This window comes from Gordionus sp. m RMFG-2023, chromosome 4 (genome assembly GCF_954871325.1).
Source record: "Gordionus sp. m RMFG-2023 chromosome 4, tfGorSpeb1-WG-v2, whole genome shotgun sequence".
NCBI lineage: Eukaryota > Metazoa > Nematomorpha > Gordioida > Chordodea > Parachordodidae > Gordionus > Gordionus sp. m RMFG-2023.
Window position 1 is genome coordinate 6,112,715 of NC_088778.1, and position 21,021 is coordinate 6,133,735.

Genomic DNA, 21,021 nt, shown 5'->3' on the forward strand with positions numbered 1-21,021 from the left:
GCTACTCAATTGATTTGATGATATATTTTTTTTACATTTTAAGCACAGGAATTTGAATCCAGATTTTGTTTTAATATTTATTTTAAAAAATTTTTTCAAATCTAGGGAATGGGAAATCGTTATTAGAGTTATTAAGTACATTTTCTTCCATTGAATCTTCCATGTCTGAATCACTGTCAAGGATTTGGATATCCATGGGCGATGCCATTTTAGATTATTAACACAGATTGAAAATATAAATTAAAAATTGAAAATATATTTAAATTTCAAAATTAAATAATAATAATTAATTATGATATGATATTATATTTAAATTTTCATGTTTATACTTACATTCATTATATTTTTTAAAAGTAGCGAAGTAGCGTGCTACTTAGTACTTTAAAAAAAAGTAGCGCGCTAAAAAATTAAATAATTAAAAAAAAAGTAGCGGCTATTAGCTATAGCTACCAAAAAAGATAGCGCGCTACTTTAACAACTCTGATCATAACAAACATTTTTACAAATTTTTATTTTTTATTCTATGTTATAAATAATTAATAGATAAATGACTTATGACGTTTATAATTAATGAAAAAAAAAATTAAAATAGGCGTTACAATATATTGATTTGTAATTTTGAGAGACCACAATAATGATTAATTAATAAAAGTTAGTATAAAAATTATATAAATTGGTCAAGTGAACATAATAGCCGATTAAACTTAAATATTAATACAATGATTTCTTTCAATTGATTCTTTTTACAAAATAAAATAAATATAGGCGCTCCAAAAATCGTAAATTATTCCTCGGACCCACCAATCATTGCTACGGAGTCAAGAATATATTGGAATGAGAAAGGCTCAAAAAGATAACCGGTCCCGGAGTAAAATTTACTTTGAAACTCAACCCTTTGTGTGTGCGTATATATATATATATAAAACCATTAAAATATTATGATTGGTTACATAGTGTACTCTTGAAAGAAAGTAGAGAGTATAATAAGTTTTTTAAATACTATATAACTAAGAACGCTATATTATAAGTTACTTTTAAAGTTTGAGTAAAGATAATTATTTAGATAACGAGAAGCTTTATTATTTCATGTTAAATTATTTATCGTTTTATATTACCAATGCAATCTAAGTGCGTGAAGGAAGGCCGAAAGTCCCTCCATGAATAGCAAGATGGCGACTGTCAATACCGCCCAAAAAGCGAACACAACGTATAACACTATGCTACCTATTTTGGAATTGAAGCTGAACCCTACTCTGAACACCATTTGCCATAAAACTTCCGATAATTCTATTCGTTCGGTCAAATAATTTTTAAAAATATATGAATACATTGTTTTATATTCGACAGCGTTCAATTATTCTACTCATCTAGATGTGGTTTTTTTGTGCTATACTGCTTTTATCTAATTTTTACATCGCTATCGCCATTATATTTTTTTGCGATTATAAATTAACTATTTTATTACCTTGTTCATACATTGAAAATTTCATACACCCCTCTAAAAACACCCAAGTCTCCTTTAATGAAAGGGGTTCAGTTTTTAGGCGCCAGCCTATATATTATATGCAAATTTATAAAAATCGATCAGAAACCGACAATTAAAAAAACCGGCTGAGTCTCAAAGGGGAAGATCTGGGTTTGACCCGATATCGGATACAGCTCTTGTTATAACACTTTGCCAACTAATGTATATTATTAAATATTAAAAAACAACAACTTCGAATTAATAAATAATTATATTTAAAAAAAAAATTACGTGCGTGAGCCAAGCTTAAAGCCCATAGCCGCAAATAAGAGGCTGTATGGGACAGGCATCCCAGAGAAAATTCTATCGTGTGAATGCATTGTTCTATCATTATCTCGGAAAAATTGAACTAGATGAGATTATTTTTTTAAAATAAAAAGAAAGTTCATTAACAATATAATATATTTTTAGGAATATTTGTTATTATATTATTGTGGATATTTAAAATTATGGGGAGGGGGGATGGATTACCCAACAAGAATAACATGGTATCCTATTCAGTGTAGCACCTTTTTTTAACTTTTAAATATAAATGGTAATAATTCTGGTATAAATATAAACAAATAATGTAATGGTTAGAGAATTATAGTTTATTACCTATTTTTTTAATTAAAACAAAAAAGAAAATAGGCAAAGAATAATATGCCAAGACCATATTATTCATTCTTTAAAGTGTTAATAAGTGGCCATTTAAATAAAATTTTGGCTGATAAAGATAAAAGATATTTATAAAGTTACAAATTAGAAATTAGTTATCATTTTAAAAATATTTTGGCTAAAATAGTCATGTAAATGACAATTTTCATCCCTTATACATTGAAATGATAACATAAAATTGTAAAAAATTTTTGGGTCAGAAGTTCAAATCTAACTAAATAATATACCCTCCCCTCCCTGCAGTGGTGTATTTAATGGGCATTCGCACCCTCCAAAATTTTTTCCGCAAATTTTTTAAACTCTTATTTTAACTGATAAATGGGAATTTTATTAAATTATGTGATTTCTTCTTTTGCACGTCCCGAAACAAAATCCTAAATATACCCCCCTCCCCCCATCTCATCATTCTGAAACGATTACTTATTATTTAGTAAGAAAAATCTAGAAGTTTAGAATTAATACATTACCACTTCACCCTCATCCGCAGATTTGATAGAAGGTTTGCGACTGACACCAGGTTCATTCCGAGAATCGAGCGAGCCCTCGGCTGGGTCTTGAATATTGTTTGGACTCAGTAAACCGTCCTAAAAATATATTGGGTGATAATTATTTTTTGACAAATTTATATTAAAAAAAAGATAGGTCAAGTGAAGGGGAAAAAAATGAGAAAGAAAAGGAGGGGAAAATAGAGAAATAAAAGGCGGGTGGAATGAAAAATGAGAAACAAACGAATTTCGGAAAACGGCGCTATGGACCGGATTTCAGAAGGAGAAATTTTTAATAGGAATAGGAGAAAAGGTTATTAAGTGAATTTGACAATCGTATGAATTATGGATGCTAAAATCAAAACTATAGCCTTTACCTAATCCTAAAAAAAAATAATTGAAAGGAAAAATGGAAGGATTATTTTTATGGGTAGTGAATAAGGTATCGCATTCAAGTGTGATAAATTTCAAGTAGGGCTGAATTATTTTTATTTTCATAAATTTTCTTACTTTTAATCAAATATTTTTTCAAAAAATGTTAATATAATATATATATATATACTAATATCAAGAGATTTCTTTTGAAATTAATCATAAAAATTGAAGATTTTGTTTTGTGTTCAATTTGTGTTCCAGCCCTACTCTCAAGTACAAAAAAATTGAAGAAATAATTATAGTATGTAAATAAAATATATTCATGATTTAAATCATAATTAATCAAATTCATGCAAATAAAAAGTGATGACAATATAAAAAAAAATACAAAACCATGCAAATTTATTTAGGTCATGCATATTTATTCCCGAAAAGTAAAATATACTGTGGAATTATTGCCATATCGGTAATTTTATAAATATACTACATCGAACCATCATATAGTTTTATGATGCTCTTTATCCAAATGGTTCCATAACAGTAAAGAAAACGTAGCAGCTTTACAGCTGCGCCGAGGCGTGGCGAAAGGTGGGCGTTTGTGCGAAAAAATAAAATATCATGGTATTTAATAGATTTTTTTTACAAAAAAATTTACAGGGAAATTCTTATTTTCTTCTCGGATTTCTGGGAAATAAATCTTAAAAAAAAATTCCAAATTTTTTGGGACAAAGTGAGAAAGATAAATGTTGTTTTAGACCCCAGTTATGGGTTCGGCATTAATGGGAAGCGAAGCCCTAGTTAGTCTTCTACTGTGTTGTACATCCGGACTCGTCGAGTAATGAACATCTACCACAGGATTTTCTTGACCCATCAGCCTAGTTTGCCTCTGATTATTTTTAGCAAAAAATTTTTTTTTAGCGTATTTCTTCTATTAAATTTTTAAAATATAATCATAGAAGCTTCATCTATACGTTATTTTAACGCGGCGAGGTTAGTTGTGTGGCTGTCTTAAAAAAAAATATTGTTAGAAATTGGAATTTTTGAGTATTTTTAAACAGCGCGATTGATTTTAATATACATTAAGTATATATATATATATAATAATAATAATAATACCTCCATTAAAGAGAATGGATAGAAAGCATTGCGTTTGGACAGATTAATTAATTATAAAATGCGATATCTAAATTTCGAAAAAAAATGTTTAAATTTAAAGCGCGTAACAAAATGTTACGTTTTTAATTGATTACGCTTATCTAGGCTGCGATAATTTACCTAACAACTAGTGCATTCTTCTCCCTTCGGAGTTAAATTGTACCATAAAAGCCTATAAACCTACGAGAGACGAACTTAATATCTTTATATGAAAAAAATTCCCATATATATAAGTTTTTTCTTAAGAGATAAATTGAGTTTATTATTAAAAAAACGAATTTAAAACAAAGGTCATATAAAAAAAACGATTTAAAAATATAGCGTATATATATATATGAAAATTTAAAACAACCAAAAACTGAAAAAGAAAGAAATTAATTTTATTATTATTTTTTAAGATAAAAATATTTTCCCCGCTAGATAAATTAATCATTTATTTGGGCTCGTGTTTTTTAGTATAAATTTTCTTTTGTTTACAAAAATAAATTTCGTTAGTTATCAGTCAGTGCCTCCTAGTAACGTTAATGACCTCGGCATTGGTAAATCTCTGAAAACTAGTACTACATGCGGCTTACCAGCTTGACAAGTCTTAACAATAAAATATTACGAGGCGCTAAATTAAATTACATAGCGAAATATAATACAAAGCGGGGATGGGGGAGGTGGTGAAGAAAATTGGAGAGCAAAAAAAAAGATAAGGTTAGTCGGAAGCTAAAAGCATGCGATTGTGTTAGCTAATTAGTGTGATTATGTATAATAAATATTCGAATTCATGCTTATTCCATGCAAACGTGTAAAATGAAAACTAAACACTTGAAAATCAAACAAATAAATAATTTGTTTTTTAAAAAAAAAACACATTTCCAGTTAAAATTTTACTTTTACTCGATTTGATGAAAATAAAAAGTTTCATTTAGGTAATAGAATAGAAGAAATCGAGAAAGCTAACCTGCATGAAATTCTTATTTTTACGTCTCAAGAGCAACGGTTTAGGCAGTAGCATCCAAGGTATACACAACACTGCCACTATAACTAGAACGTATTGTAGGGTTTTCTTAGTCGCGTAAAATTACATAAACATTTTATTTTTAATGAATCATTTTTTTTTAAAATAAACCAAAAGATTACAATTATTGAATTACTTTTAAATGTCTTATGATTTCGTTTAGATAATTGCTTAACAAAGAATTTATATACAATCGAAAGAACGAAAAAAAATGATATTCTCCAATTTAAACGAAAAAAATATACAATTTTTTATCTTATCCATTGTATCTTTCATTTGGTTTATTGGACAAGTATCCTAGCACTCGGCTGTCCAAGACTGTCGGGGGCCGGGGTGAAATTTCTAAGCTGAGAAACTTATCATATCATATATCTTTACACATCAGTCATCGAAGAAAAATCTGTAAATTTTTACAGTTCCTTATCAGGATTGAACCTGGAACCTTCGGCTTCCAAGTATACATCATAAACCCACTAGGCCACCCCGGCGATTTTTTTTATCTTATCCATTATTAAATAAAAATATGGATAAAAGTACTTGGCCTTTGAAAAGATAAGGACTGCAAATTTCCCCGGGGGCTGGAGGAGGATAACTCAACAAAAACATGTTGATGAGGTTGATCAACAAGCTCGGGGCACACCTGGAGTTGGTGGCGTTAAATTTGATCCATTTGACAACTATCACGATGCAAAGATAGCCGAATAGGCAAAAGAGAAACAGGAATTGTGGGATAAACTCGGTAATAATGTTTGAGCGGTTGCGGTAGTATCTTTATAAAAAAAATCAATATAGTATATTTGTCTTATTAGGTGATCGAAAAAATCCATCTATAAGGGTAAACTCGAACCAAGTGATTTTCATCAATAGAAAAATGGTATTCATAAAAATTTAATTATACTAACGTATGATTGAAGAGCGAAAGACATATGCCCAGGCTCATATGGATGACTCCCAGGATAATACTTATCTTCATCTTGTAAGAGTTGGTAAATGTGATTTTGTTTTTGGCCAATTGCCATATGGGGTCAATACCATAGGGGTAAGGTGATCCCCTATAAACGGCTGGATATCTAGGGTCTAAGCCAATGATGGTAACGTCAGATAAGTAAGTTCTGTTTGATGGGCTGCCTGGTGAAGGGTTAGGACCTAAAAAAATTGGTGCAATGTTAATATAAAGTCAGAATGAACTAATAATGAAACCCATAGCATAGGTAATCATTGATCATATAACGATGAATGATTTAGGATAATCTTAAAAATTGACATAAAAGAGTTAATAGATATCGAATTTGTGATTTTCAACATTTTGGAAGTAACTTTTTTTTAAAAAAAGAAAGGAATAAATGAATGGAAAAAAAGAATCTTAATATTAAAGAGCCGATTTAAAAAGAAAGGCATACCAATGGCATATTGAGGCATCCTTGCCTTCCAAGCTGACCCAAAAATGTTGATAGATTTCGAAAAAACGTCGTTGTAAAGCAAACCAGTGTATATTGCGAACAAACCCATACCAAACACTATGTAACGACCGCCATAAAAAATGCCGAATGTCTATTTTAAAAAAAGAGTAAAATATGGATGACAATTAAAATGTCGGAATGATATTTACTTCATTCCTAGCCATCCGGGCCAGGGATCGTTCTTTGATGATCATGTAAGCTCCCACCATCGCCATTATCAAGCCATGGCCGGCGTCCCCAAACATTACAGCGAATAGGAAAGGGAAAGTTATCATGGTGTAAGGTGCTTTTTAATTTAAAATAAATTCAAATTATAACTCCCAATAATATATAACTACAACATAACGATAAAATAAAAACCTGCTAAAATTTAAAATTATGCAGGCAGATGGATATGTTAGATACGCATTTAAGAACACACCGTTAAAGGGATAGTAAACCAGAAATAGAGCGTTGCAAAATAGCGTTTTTTTTTAAAATGAATTTTTAAGTATTATTAAAAATATTTTTTATCGTCTGCTTAATTGTTATATTAAATGATTCCAAATAATATTCATATTAAAGGTATATCAGTGTATTAAAATATATATTTTATAAAAAATTTACCTATGACATAATAAAATATTCCATTTTTTTTTATCTGGATAAGGATTTAAATTTTGGAAATGAATAAAATACATTGTATCAGATTTCTTTTTCTAGTGATCGATTAGTGTTATTAAACGGCTCGATTTAAGCCGATTTTTAAATACAGCTCAATATTTTACAGAAAAATATTATGCAAGCCTAAAGATTTTACTCATAGATGGATGGCATTTTGAACATCTTTTTACCAAAATCTCGAGGCCAAAGGCAATATTTTTCTTTGATTAAGCCGGTTAACAACACTAGTTGCGACGATAAAAAATTATCCAATAATATACCGGTAGATTTTATTTCTCATAAAGAATAAAATTTAGAAAGAGAGAAAAAATAGGGCATTTCCCCGAAAAAACGGTTTATATATTAGTCATGAGTTCTTCATTTTACCCAATTCTACACAATTTCAAGATTTCTCTTTTTTTTGTAATCTTCCTTCTAATATTCAAATCATTCAAATTTTAATTCAATGTGCAATTCCTTTATCTTTCTCTTTCTTCTTTCTTGCTTTCTAATATGTAAAAAAAATGGTTCTGCAGAAGTAACATTTTTTTTTACTTGGGTTAACCTCCCTATATTTAGCGGCCCCGTAAGCGTCAACGATATTTTGAAAGCCGGAGGTGTATTTGTTTAGCTTGTTGTAAGTAGGCGGTGATACGTTAGACGGAACCTCCATTTTGTTCATTATGCAAGGCACCGAGCTCCCAGAATTCTCCTGTAAGTTAATTTATCACGAGTTATAAATTTTATCATAAATTTAAATGTGGAACTAAGCGAAGAGGATATTACAAAACCAAAAGATATGGGCGTCTCGCTTATATTCCCTAGAAAAATTTTTAAAGTAAATTTGAAATAAATATTAATAGATGCTAGGGACAATTCTGGGAACAATGATATATTTCCTTCATTATTAGCGATGTTTAAAAACTCAATTTAAATACGTTCTCCTTAGCATCTAATTAATATTATTTTCAATATTACTTTTAAAATTTTCTAAGAGTTATAAGCGAGATTCCAAATGCTTAGCGATTTAGAATGTGTAGCCTAATCCTTAATCATTAAAATAAAATTTGAATCAAAGCTGTATCTATAATAGTTTAGATTGAGCTAGCTGAGTATATGTGAAAGTTGATTTTCTAGCCCAGTCCAAACATGATATGTTTCAACTGGCCATAAATATGATTCAAGAATTATATTATAAATTAAAAATTTCAATAAATAATTAATATTAACATTTAATTTTATCATCTATTTAATGATAATATTTTATAAATTATTATCTGGATGTTAAACATGCTTAAAATTAACCACTCATCTATTTATAAATTTTATCAATTACATTTTAACCAATTTTGAGAGAAATTGGTTCGATATATAAAATATTAAAGGGTGGTGACCTGGCCAATTTACAAAGATGGCCATTCATTTCATCCCTACATAATTTTTATTCTAACTATTTTTATTATAATTTTAGTCTAGACAGATCAAAAATGCCACCTACTTATAGATGATTTTTTTGAAATAATTAGTGTTGAACGATTATTTAGTCATAGCTCATACTTTCTGATCGTTGCTCTAGACTTGGGGATGACAGTATAAAAATGTTATTATTATTGATGCAATAAAAAATAAATAAATTATAATTTGAAATTTTAGTCATATATTTTATATGTGGAAGCAGAGATAACCTAAAAAACATTTAAAAAAAAATTTCTAAAGCAGCAAAGTAGCTAATAGAGCGCTACTTTTTTGAAAATGGTGGCGGTAGCGATAGCGCACTACTTTTAAAAGTAGATTTTAATATCACTGATATCTAGAAATTGACGCTAGATTATTGAAAGTTAATTTTTAACGTATAAACCATCTTGGTAAGTTATCAAACAAAAGATATTTTAAGGGGAAGTCAGTATTGGTGACAAATTTTTAGCCTGTCCGATTGCTATTTTGTACCGGCCTATTCCAATGCTTACCTATACTAATGCAATTTTTATGCGTAAAAAATTAGCTGCCAATCTGGTTCAAATAATCCCGAAGATATAAACATTTATAATTGGGCCAATCGGTACAAATAAATTTAAAAATGAGGCTCGTTGTAGTGAAATGATATTTTTTTACGAGATTAAAAAAATTTTCCCTTATTTGTTCATTCATTTTCGACTGAAATAAAGGAAACAAAATTTAACATTTGACAGTTCTTGCTTACTATACACCGGCCTAATTATTAATTGAAACTCAGGATAGATTTAAAATTATATTTTTTTAAAATAAAACTAAATAATTCAACCTCTCCTCTTTTGAGCGCCATTCTTATCTTGTCAAAATCTGCCACCGGACACCATCCTTCGGCTATGAGGCACTTGTGGGTCACGTCCAAACTGCACATATTTAGCGCGTAGTATACCGCTTTGATCTTGCGAACCTTGCATGTAAAGGTAATTTTTTATTCTTTCTTTTTTTCCTTCAATATTTTGAACTAACATAACTTTCATTTTATGACTTATAAATTATTAAAAAATTTTTCAAAACATTCATTCTTATATAATATACCTTAATGAACCAAAATTTGGCGTTTTTAGCGGCAGCAACCATTACTCTATGTCTATGCTCCTGGGTCTGGCTTAAAACCTATTACCAATAAAAAATAATTATAACTTTTCTTGAAAATCAAAATAACTCAATAAAAAAAAACAATAATTGATATTCCCATTTAGTAAAATTTATGGCAGAAAGTCGAAAAATTAAAATTAGTCTATTATTAACAGGTTGGATAGAAGTGCTAAAAGTAAATATGAGTTTTTAGTGATTGACATGCTGATATAGCATCTGTCCAAAAGAAGTCAGTCCTCTCATCCCAGTAGTTTGCCTGATGATTTTTCTTAGTTTTTGTTTCCGTGATATTTTTTTTCATTTCATTTCATTGAAATTAATTTCATAAGATTGAGAAGAAAAAAATTTATTACAGGAGAAATCGGGATAATATAACATTAACATTAGGGTCCATAAGACCCATTTAGTAAGAGACGAGAGTTTTGATTTTTGGCACAAATATCATACAGAAGTTTTTATTATCACATGACACTGATGGGTAAGTAAAAAAAATATGAGAAAATTTTATTTTTTCACTATTTATTAAAAAACTTAACCATTTCTAATCTGACTAGATAATTATTTATAAAGACGTTTTTATTATCAGATGACAAAGATTGGTAAGTAAAAAACATAGGAGTAAATTTGCTTGTTAATTTTTCACTACTAGCAACCAAAAAAAATGGCCATATCTAATTTTACAAACTAATGTTTTTAAATGAATAATCTATTTTCCAAAGAATTCAAGGATTAAATCTGTATCTTTTAAAAATATCACCCCCACTCTCTTCCTCTAAGAATAGAAAAATGAGCAGCAGGTATAATAATGAGTTATATAAAGTCAGTCAGAAGTTAATCCCTCATTGATTAATAGCAAAACAGTAGATTTTTAGGCATATATCAAATAGGAACTCGAGTCTTTAAGCAATAACGAGTAAAATATTTAAATAATACAGTATCTAGTTCCGAAAAAAAAATGTGAATGAAACAAATGCATGTAATTACGGTGCTTAAATCTTCTATTCTTGTCATGACTCCCATTTCCATTTCTCTCCTCTCAGCGGCAGTCTCTGGACAGGGGTACAATGTTGCGCGAAAACTAATTAAAGTAAAAAATAAATATATAAATATAATCAAAAAAAAAATAAATACTCAATTTCAAATAACATTTTAATCCAATTTCTTTCTCTTTTCAACTCTTAAATTTTAAATTTTTACGAGATCTTTTAAAATATTAGATAAAATTATTTTACGCTTCGCAAATTTTTTTAACGCGGGATCTGAGTTGGTCGCCTTGAAAGAATATCATGAAAACCACCTTGAAAACTTTGTCACCCTTAAAATAAATCGAAATATTATAATATCTATAAAATATATTAAACTGAATTAGTAATGGTTACATCTATCAAGAATCATCAGTTTTTAAGATTAGAAATAGGGGCTGTTTAAATACTATAGGGTTCTATCTAGGGTTTCTGCAAAAATCAACGTTATTTTCGAGATTTTGAGAATTAATAAAGAAATATTCGCATAGGCTTTTAACATTTCGCGTTTTCGACCTTAAATTACATTCTAAAATTGTTGAGGGAATTATGTATTCTATAAGTTTTAATAGTCCCCTAAAAAAAGAAAAGTTAACCAAATATTAAAAAAAATTCAGATACCTAAAAAAACCTATATAAGTTTTTTTAAAAAACATGTTTTTTATAAAGACTTTTTAAGGTTGTTTTTTAAAGAATTGAAATAGATTAAATTTAGCTAAAAATGCGAATTTCTAACCTTTACTTAACTAAATTAGGTTCATTAGTAGGGATAGAACACTTTCTGTCAAAAATAGTGTATAAATTATTTACAGTCACTGGATCTTCCAACGGGTTATCAATGTCCGAACGTCTTAAAAATACGTTGCCCCTACAGGCTCTCCATAAAAGCTTTTCGAAAGAAGGAAATCTTTCCCTCAATACCACGCCGGCCACAAACCTTTTTTTTTGGATATACGTAATTTTATTTTATTACAAAGAGAAATTAAAGAAGTTTGCATTAAAAAAAAAGAAAGAAAAAGAGATAAAAGAAACGAGAGGAGAAATAATAGTTTTAAAAAAATTTGGAAAAAAGGGTAGAAAAGAATAAAAGAAAGCAAATAAAAAGAGAAGAAAAGAATTTATGTATGAAAGAAAGAAAGTATATTACGTTCTCAACTCACAATCATGCTGTCCTGTGTGTTAACATTCACTCGATTCACATAGTATTCATTTATAAACAGTAAAGGTGCATTCATAGTGGGATCTGATTCCGACACGATTTAACAGCTGAGCGATTTAAAAAATCTATTAATGAGATCGATATTTCGATTAAAATCAATAATTCTTAGATTATTCTCATGAATAGAATTAAAATTGATCTCATAAACAGATTTTTAAAATCGGCTGTTAAATCTTCCCGGATCGAATTCCACTATGAATCCAACTTAAATACATAAATAGATTCATCTTCCGACAAATTGTAAATTTCCAGACGCAACATTCATTCATTTCCATGTCAGAATCACGTAAAATGCTATCAATAATTTGCGGAGGAGGAAATAAATAACTGTACCTCTATAGATAGCGAGGCGAATAACACCGTATTTCGTAACAATTATGTTTCAACTTAATTACTGATTTTATTTTTACTTATTTGATGGCCAAGTTTAATCAATCTATTTTAGGGTCGGGCATGTTCGGTCGGGTTAAACCGGGCCTACAAGTGTCTACTTAATCATCATTATTTAAAAATTCATTCCTTAATTTCGTTCACGTCTAAAATAGATCTCCCAAAGGGCAAAATTTGATATAAATAAATATGAACAAAAAAAAGGTATTAAATTAAAGCATGTTCTTGTTAGTTGAAATAATGAAAGTTGCATATAATTATTTATAAATAATAAGCGTTTTATGAAAAGTGAATACAAGGTAAATAAAATATATTTCTTAAAAAATATTACAAGTAAAATATAATGGCAGGGCAATAAAAAAAAAAGAGAGAAAAAAAATAATATTAAATAGCATTATATTTAGTATATAGATTTGCATAAATATATAATAAATGAATTATAAAAAAGGGAAATAGTAATTAGTAAGCTTAAAATTGATTTAAGGGTATTATTTTTATATGAAAGCCGGGAAAACCCTAAATCACCGGCGACAAACCGACCAGGTACTAAGAGATCTGATTTCCTCGAATCCATGCGAGCGCGTTGCAAGCTCAACGCCTGCGAAGCCGTCATCCTTCTCATCGCCTTGCGCTGGGCTGACATGATGGCCGCTGCATCCGGGTCCTGATCGGTCAGCGAGTCCGATTTATCTAATTGGCCGAGAGTCAATCTAGAGGTGGATCTAGTATTTACTGGCGTGGGTATAGGCTCCGATGCAAGATTTATAGGCTTATTTAAAAATAAGTCAAATTTTGTGAGAGAGAAAAAATTAAAATCATGTATGCTTTAGGAGTGCTAGGTTTGGCCTCAAAAAATATATATACTCGCCTGATTAAACGCCCATTGGGTATTATTATTATCATAAATCTAATCCTAAACAACACCAAAATATATATGATAATCGACGCTAATGATTCAGCCAATGCCGTTTTAATATTCTATTTATCGTGAGTAAAATAGCGTTGCGCATGATTTAATATTAAGTAATACAATGTTATAAATTAGTACATTAAGTATATATATATATATAAATCAATTGTTTTATTTTGTATTATTAATTACGAATATAGGCACGTCAAAGAAAGATAAATTAATATCCTGGAGGAGAGTATGTGATTGATTAACATTTTTGCGGGGAAATTGAGACTCCTTGGCAATTTTAAAGAAGTACTCGATTAAATTTTAATAAATAAAAGGGCACTTAATTTAACTAGATTTAAAAAAACCAATAATTAGTAAGTAGTTTTAAGTGGGTATGTATATCAAACATCCAAGAGCCCGATAATTTATCATCAGATGATGGGATGAGGTCAGATGATTTCACTACATTACCTTAGTCATTAAGTAAATCCTCACTTCATGATTTCACATGCGCATTTCTTCCTTTTCCAAAAGAAGGAATAAGTCAAATCCGGTTGATATCGCAAGATAATCTCTTCCCTTGGACATATTATCTCAAGCAAAAATTTAAAGCTTTTTTTAAAAAAAACATATATATTAGGCGGCGAAAAAATTAATATACAAATGATTGATTTAAAAATATAATTATGCTTGTTTTAAATTTATCAATATGTAATAAATAAGGTAAAATAAAAATAATTAGATTATCTTACAAATTATAATATAAATAATGAACTAGATGATGAGGTTATTTGATATAATGCTATAATTACAAAATAATTCTTGGACTATTGATGCAAAATGGCTTTTTACATAACTAATTTTGATAAATACGTTTTTTAAAATTATAAATTTCATTAAAACAAAAATAACCTATACAATAGATGTCGTCTTATCGTTGTTAAACGGCTAAATTTGAGGCGATTTTTAAAAATGGTTAGCTCAATTTTTAATCAGAAAAATATTACGCAAGCCTAAAGATTTTGCTAAAATGGTACAAAGGTTCGGACATCTACTAGCGAAATCTCGAGGCTTGGGCAATATTTTTCTGGCTAAAATATTGAGTCAGCCATTTTTAAAAATCAGCTCAAATCGAGCCGTTTTAACAACACTATGCGCATAGATTTATAAAAAAAATTTACTAAATTATAAAGAAAGAGAAAGAAAATATCTATATATATATATATTTAAACGTTAAACATTAATAAAATGAAGAATTTTAACTAAAACATCCATCATAAATTCGATATTATTTGATTTATAATGGCGATTCTAATTACCCGAATTTCGCATTACCCTTTCAAAAATAGAGAGTCCAAAAGTCATTTTAAAAACGCCAAAAGTTTATAAAACGATTTAGGCCGTCCTGTAATAGAATTTAGCTTCTGTTTGAAATGGGAATAAGTTAGGATGCCCATTAATAAAATTTGGCAAATAAATCAACGTGCCCTTTTTGGGATTTTGAATTCACGGGGATTCTTGAGATCATAAAAATCTGGTTTCACCGGAAATATATTTGAAAAATTGTCTGATAAATAGTACATATTAATCCCCGTAATCTATATATCATTTTCGTATTATCTTCATATTTAAATTTCATTTTCATATCAACTTTATGTTAATAATTTCAACTTAGCTATGTCCAAAATCCTTTTTTAAAAATTTAGAAAAGTGTTAAAACTTTCAGAAGTTTATAAATTTTTAATGAAAGTGAAATGTTAAATTTTTGAAATTTTCATGAATTATATTTTGGACATGCTTTTATTTTTATTATAAAAAATGAAGCTTATTTTTTCGATAAAGTTTAAAAAAGTTTACGAATCGAATTTTTTTATATTTTGGACATTGCCGCCTAATCCTGAACTCCAATTAATCGAATACCATTAAATCTCAATTTTCATATAAAATTAATGAATTATAATTTGGCCAAATAAACTAATGTTAATGTTATGTTTTTTAAAAAAAAAATCCGGACAGACCAATTCCGATCTAAGGCGGTTTACAATTTAAATTTCTTTGACCATCTGCAGGGTTCAAACCTGCGTTCTGGCACAACCCCCTCTCTTGATACACAAACTGCTATTTGTATGTATTTTTTGGCAACATCCTTTTTGATTGTTTTTAAATAAAAATATTTTAATTGGTTTAAAATTTTAATAAATTGAGTATTTCAAATTTTTTTTTTTTACTCGAGTATTCTTTGGGATTATGTTATTCTTAAAAGTCATAGCAAAAATATAAATAAAATCATGCGCACATTATTTGTAACATAATATTTTTATATTATATTATCTTTAAAATGTTGATTTTCATAAAATTTCAAAAAATTATCTAAACATGCCTAATAAAAAAAGAATCTTTTTATATTACATTTATATTTAAACATTTGTATTAGTGATTTAATGTGTTTAAAAATATTTGAGGAACCTTTTTAAAATACTTTTTGAAATAGACACCTTAAAAATAATATGACTTGCAAATATTTTCCAAATTTATGCATAGTTGAAATTACAGGTTGATCGATATTTAACCGGTCAAATATGGTCAAATTCAAATAATTTTTAAGAAAATATTAGCAATTATTTTGTATATAATAGTAAAATGTATCTATAATATTAATTTTATAATATTTTTTAAATTCATTCATACAATAATTAATGTTTCGCTTTCCGTGACAAAGTCTTTTCTGATTTCATATTCAATTTTATCAATTTTCCTGATGTCGAGATCGAGTAAGAATATTAACCCAAATAGACCAATTTCTTTCCGAAGAAAAAGTAGAACTAGGAATTTTTGATAAAATGCCACTTATATTAATAGGCATGGTGATCAAACCCATTCCATTAACTTGAGGCCATATTGTTTCTTATGTTACTTCTTTCCAAATAATTTGCTAAAACATACCGCTTTCACTTCTGAAATTTGTGATATATCTTAAAATATTTTGATCATCACCACCTGGTAAAATGCCTAATTCCTGGAATGTACCCCCATACTTCATTAAATACACTACTAGCAAGATGCTCCTTTTGATATTGTATATAAATAAGCAGCATCGTGATCACATGTATCTATGTCGTCTTTCAATTTTTCAAACATATTTTTAATTTATGTCTTCAGATTTTTTTTTAGAGTATTTGACCTCATTTGACCAGGTCAAATACTCCGATCAATTTATCGGTGACCTAATTGCTAACCCCGCATAAATATATATTTAGACAGCATATTTTCAAAAAAATATTTTTTAGGAACCTCTACAAAATATAGTTATACATTTCTGATTCTCATATAAGGCAAATTTCCGATTAACCCGTCAGACTTTGACGGGCTATTTGCCAGTAATTATATAAATACCATATAATATAATTTTGTTAGTGAAATTTGTTAGCAAAATTTTTTTTCTTAATTCTTAGATTCTATTATTTATCTCTAAAAAAAATAAATAAAATGTTAATAATTGTTTTTGGGTGAGGTGAGTTAATATATTAAATAAATAATGTACAGTAAAACCCGGATTTGATATTCCTCTAGGAATCATAAATTTTAAACGTTAAATGATAAAACATGAAATATTTTAATTTTTCTAAGAAAATTTTTAGTGCCAATAATTGTAAACGGTAGAAGCGGGAAAAGGTAAAACGGGAAGGTGATATCAAGGTTTCACTGTATATGGTTTGTTATTTGCGTTTTGGTGTTACACTGTTATACTATGTTATAATATTTTATATAGATCGCGAATATAAATTGCTAGGTATACAAAGGTGAAATTTGATAAAGAAGAAAAAATAATAATAAGGCAAAATAAATTTCGAATGTACTATTAATGCGCTTTAATTTTTATAAATTTAAATATTTTATTTCGCTTGAATTATAATAATTACGAGATAATAAAGTTTAGGAAGAGAAAAAAATGTAAAATAAATAATGATAGTGATTGTTGTACAGTAAATGATAGTGGTAGTCTGACCAAAATAATATTTTCGAATTTGAAGTTTTGAAAATTGTCATTATATACATAAAAGCATCTATTTTTAATGGTAGCTATGACTCAGAGGTTATAACTCTTGGATGATGTACTGAAGCGCAGCAGAATATTAGTTAAATTCGATCCCTGATTTGATCAGTTTTTTTCCTCCTAAAACTGACCTCTTAGCTAATGTTTAAAAGGGCCAAATATGATGGTGAAAATAATATATATTAAAAATAATGATTTAATAAAAGTTGATCTCTAAACAACGACTCAGGAAACCAATATCATTATGTTGAACGTACCTTCCTAAATAATGAAAAATTGTTATACTAGAATTATCTTTTTCAAAAAACTTGACGCCTCTTTATAAATAAAATAATTCGACATTTTAACTTTCAATAAACGAAAATCAAATGAAATCAAACTCTTTGCCCTGCCTCCAGTCTTTTGTAAGGTTAACATTCATTCACATATAAAAAAAATTCAGGCAACTGAATTTCGTAGGCAATTATTTGTAATTCAAATTATGAAAGTTAAGGAAAAGCCTGTTCCTAACCCCAATTTCCTAGCCGAACCACCTGGCATGCTGAGATTTCCCGCATTGGCCGCAATAGGGGCCCGAATGTTGGAGTCGCTGGAGCTGTCCCCTCCAATGCTTATAAGATCCCCCTGGGGTGAAGTTGGGGGCGGAGGGCGTGGTGGAATCAAGTAGCTATGAGGGTCGTCTATTGCAGTGCCGCTCATTGAAGTACGTCTGGCCGTTATTCCACGGGGAGTGTCATGCATCTGAAAGGAAACCGCGAGAGGATTTGAATCATCACCGTCATTCGAATTGGAAGATGAAGGATAGGAAGATAAAAGCCGCGTCCGTTCCGTAATAAGTTGAGTTTGAGAGGGAAACAAGGGCGGAAGCGGAAAAGTGGAAGAGGGGGGAGAGTGAATTTTGGCGGTAAATTTAGAGAGACGATTATATGTTTTATGAGGATAGGGTGAAGAAGGAGGTGTAGATTGGCGCCTAATCTGAGAGGAGGAGGGAGGGAAGGAATGAGGAGACAAAAAGAGAGGAAATAAAGAAAAACGGGGAAGGGAGAAAGGGTTAATAAAAAGGTGGTTTCCAATGTTAATTAAATATTGATAAGAGTGATATCTTGATAATAGGAAGAGAGGTTATATCAAATAAATGAGTAAGGTTATTTTGACAGTGCATAATAAGATTCATTTTACCACAGAATATAAAAAAAAATCCATTGAGTAGTTGGATACTTTAAAACATATTTATCATAATTTGAAATTCCTCCAACAAAGAGGTAGGGTTCAGAAATTGTTTCGAGGATGCATCTAAGATTCATTATTTAATTAATAGAATTCAATTTGAAATAAAGGTTTTTAGAAAACATTCATTCATTCAAGTAATGAATAAAATTTTGAAAAAATTACATCAATGTTTATTGCCTGCTTTTTTTGTTTTGAATAGATTTTTCAATAAATCGTTCAATCCAAATACTTTCTTATTTTTTTCATCTATATTTGAATAATGCTTCCAACAATATATAATAGTTTTTTAATGAAATGTTTCTTTAGTCTGGGTGTATTTTTTGCATCTATGATCAAAAGATTGGTAGATTTCTTAGAGAGTTGTTCTTGCTATCAATAGGCTGAATTGACAATTAATTATAGAAGTTCATAGTTACATTTTATTATTCAACAAACCCAAAACCCAGAAAAAGAAAACTCAAAATAATGAATATAACTGATTTCACAATAATTTACATCTAATAAAGCTAACTTCTAAATAAATATGGTACATTGAGTGTATATTACTATATATATATATCTTTTAAATTAAGTTAAATAGGTCTTTGAAATATAGTTATATAGAAAATAGTCATTTGGTTATATAATTAAGTAGCAATGTTAGTATAGCATGAGAAATCACCACATTATAAGATTAAAGAAAAAAGAAAGCCAGTTAATAAGTTGTATAATGATTATCATAATTAATATATTTGGTAAGCTGGTTAATTTAATAAACATTTATATAATTTATAAAATTAACCTCATCAAAAAAAGCATGTGTTTTTCTTAATATTTGTTTTAGTTCGGTCAATTCTAAATAATTTTTCTTTAAAGCTTCTGCATTTGTATTAACTTCTTTCATTTCTGCTTCCAATTTTTCAAAAGTAGCCTAATAAACATGCATATAGTAATATTCCTAATGGTATTAAAACTTCTAAATCAATCATTTCTCTTGGAAGTGGAGCTGGTGGATTATCTCCTGTATCTAACATGGGGATCCCATCCTTTTGAATTTCCTTCTGCAAAAATCTTAATTTCCTTTCCATCTCATCACATCTTCGAACTTCATTTGTAAATTTTCTTTGAAAAGCATTGACTTCAGGGTTCAGCTAGAGAAATATGAGAATGGATATCAATTTATATTACATACATCCCTAAATTGTACAAGACCTAGTTCCCCTAATTCAGCTACACAAGAATAAGCAGACTCTGCTTGTAAAAAGAATTGACAAAGAGTCATTTCTTCACTTCTAAATAGCTGTCCCATGTTTATTAGATTTTTTGCTTATTTACATATGTTTTATGAAAATCAATACTAAAGGTCAAAAATATAACTTCACAAGAAACATTATTTAATTTCGATTTAAAAAAATAATATTAAAATTATGGATTCCCATAAGAAAACATAGGCAGATTATCTTTGGTTTAAAAATATCCAAATTATAAATATCTTTAAAAGCTTTATTTAAAGTAGGCCTCTACTCTGAGACAGCGTCTACATGAGCGAAGGGGGGGGGGTTAGGAATATTTTGTATCCAACATTTCTTAAGGGGGATCGCCTCTAATGGGGGCTGGATAAATTTTTGGGTGGTTTATTTATATCTTGAGATGAAATAGTACAAAATACATTGCCATAAAAATTAATAATTTAAAATAGACCTATTATAATACAATATTGATGATCATCGACCAAATCTATACATTGCAGAAAATTATAGACATTATTTTCCGAATAAAACTTTCTGCTATCCTTCTAAATGTAGTTTAAAAAATTTGGTAAAATACAAAAAACCTTTCTACATGTGACTTAAGTAAATGAAAAATTATTATCATACATATTCTAAAAAAATAATTAGTTTACTTTTCTCTTATCATTCCAAAAATTAATATAATTGGGGATAATGGAACTGGTTACCTAGTTAATTTAACTAACGACACATTTTTTCTTTAAAAAAATGTAAAGTTAATTGATAACAATATTAATAATACTATATAGGTTGTATTGTTAATATGGGGATAACAATTCTTAAACAAGGAACCAACCATTTTTGAACGATGGACAGCCGAAGGAGGTGGAGGTTAAAAATCTAATATTATTATTTTTATTATACTTAAGCAGTGGCGTCAGCAAGAGGATATTTGTGGCTGAACTGCTCCCCCTATCCGCATGAAAAATATGATTAGGTAAGATTTTATTTTTTTATAATACTTTTATGTTAATATCTATAATAAAAAAATTTGTTTTTATTTCTTTTAAATTGCTAAAATCTCCTCT

General features: G+C 28.7%; 1 protein-coding gene across 3 annotated transcripts; it reads right to left on the reverse strand.

The window, feature by feature from the left end:
- Positions 1-556: 556 nt before the first annotated feature.
- On the reverse strand, positions 557-20,068 carry LOC135928205 (V-type proton ATPase 116 kDa subunit a 1-like). 3 transcript variants are annotated; one of them, XM_065464592.1, is made up of 20 exons: positions 19,897-20,068; positions 19,679-19,855; positions 19,507-19,635; positions 18,007-18,470; positions 11,742-11,868; positions 11,142-11,224; positions 10,894-10,987; positions 9,850-9,927; positions 9,587-9,721; positions 7,861-8,017; positions 6,813-6,949; positions 6,604-6,754; positions 6,106-6,349; positions 5,741-5,972; positions 5,147-5,251; positions 3,800-3,928; positions 2,650-2,766; positions 1,757-1,874; positions 1,116-1,287; positions 558-893 (listed from the first exon to the last, which is right to left on the reverse strand). In XM_065464592.1, exons 1-20 carry the CDS (start codon positions 20,011-20,013, stop codon positions 785-787), a joined length of 3,075 nt encoding a protein of 1,024 aa, XP_065320664.1. In that variant the 5' UTR covers positions 20,014-20,068; the 3' UTR covers positions 558-784. The 3 variants fall into 3 exon arrangements, with proteins under 3 accessions (XP_065320665.1, XP_065320664.1, XP_065320666.1); XM_065464594.1 differs by having other exon boundaries at positions 561-893; positions 18,007-18,236; XM_065464593.1 differs by lacking the exon at positions 3,800-3,928 and having other exon boundaries at positions 557-893.
- Positions 20,069-21,021: the final 953 nt, after the last annotated feature.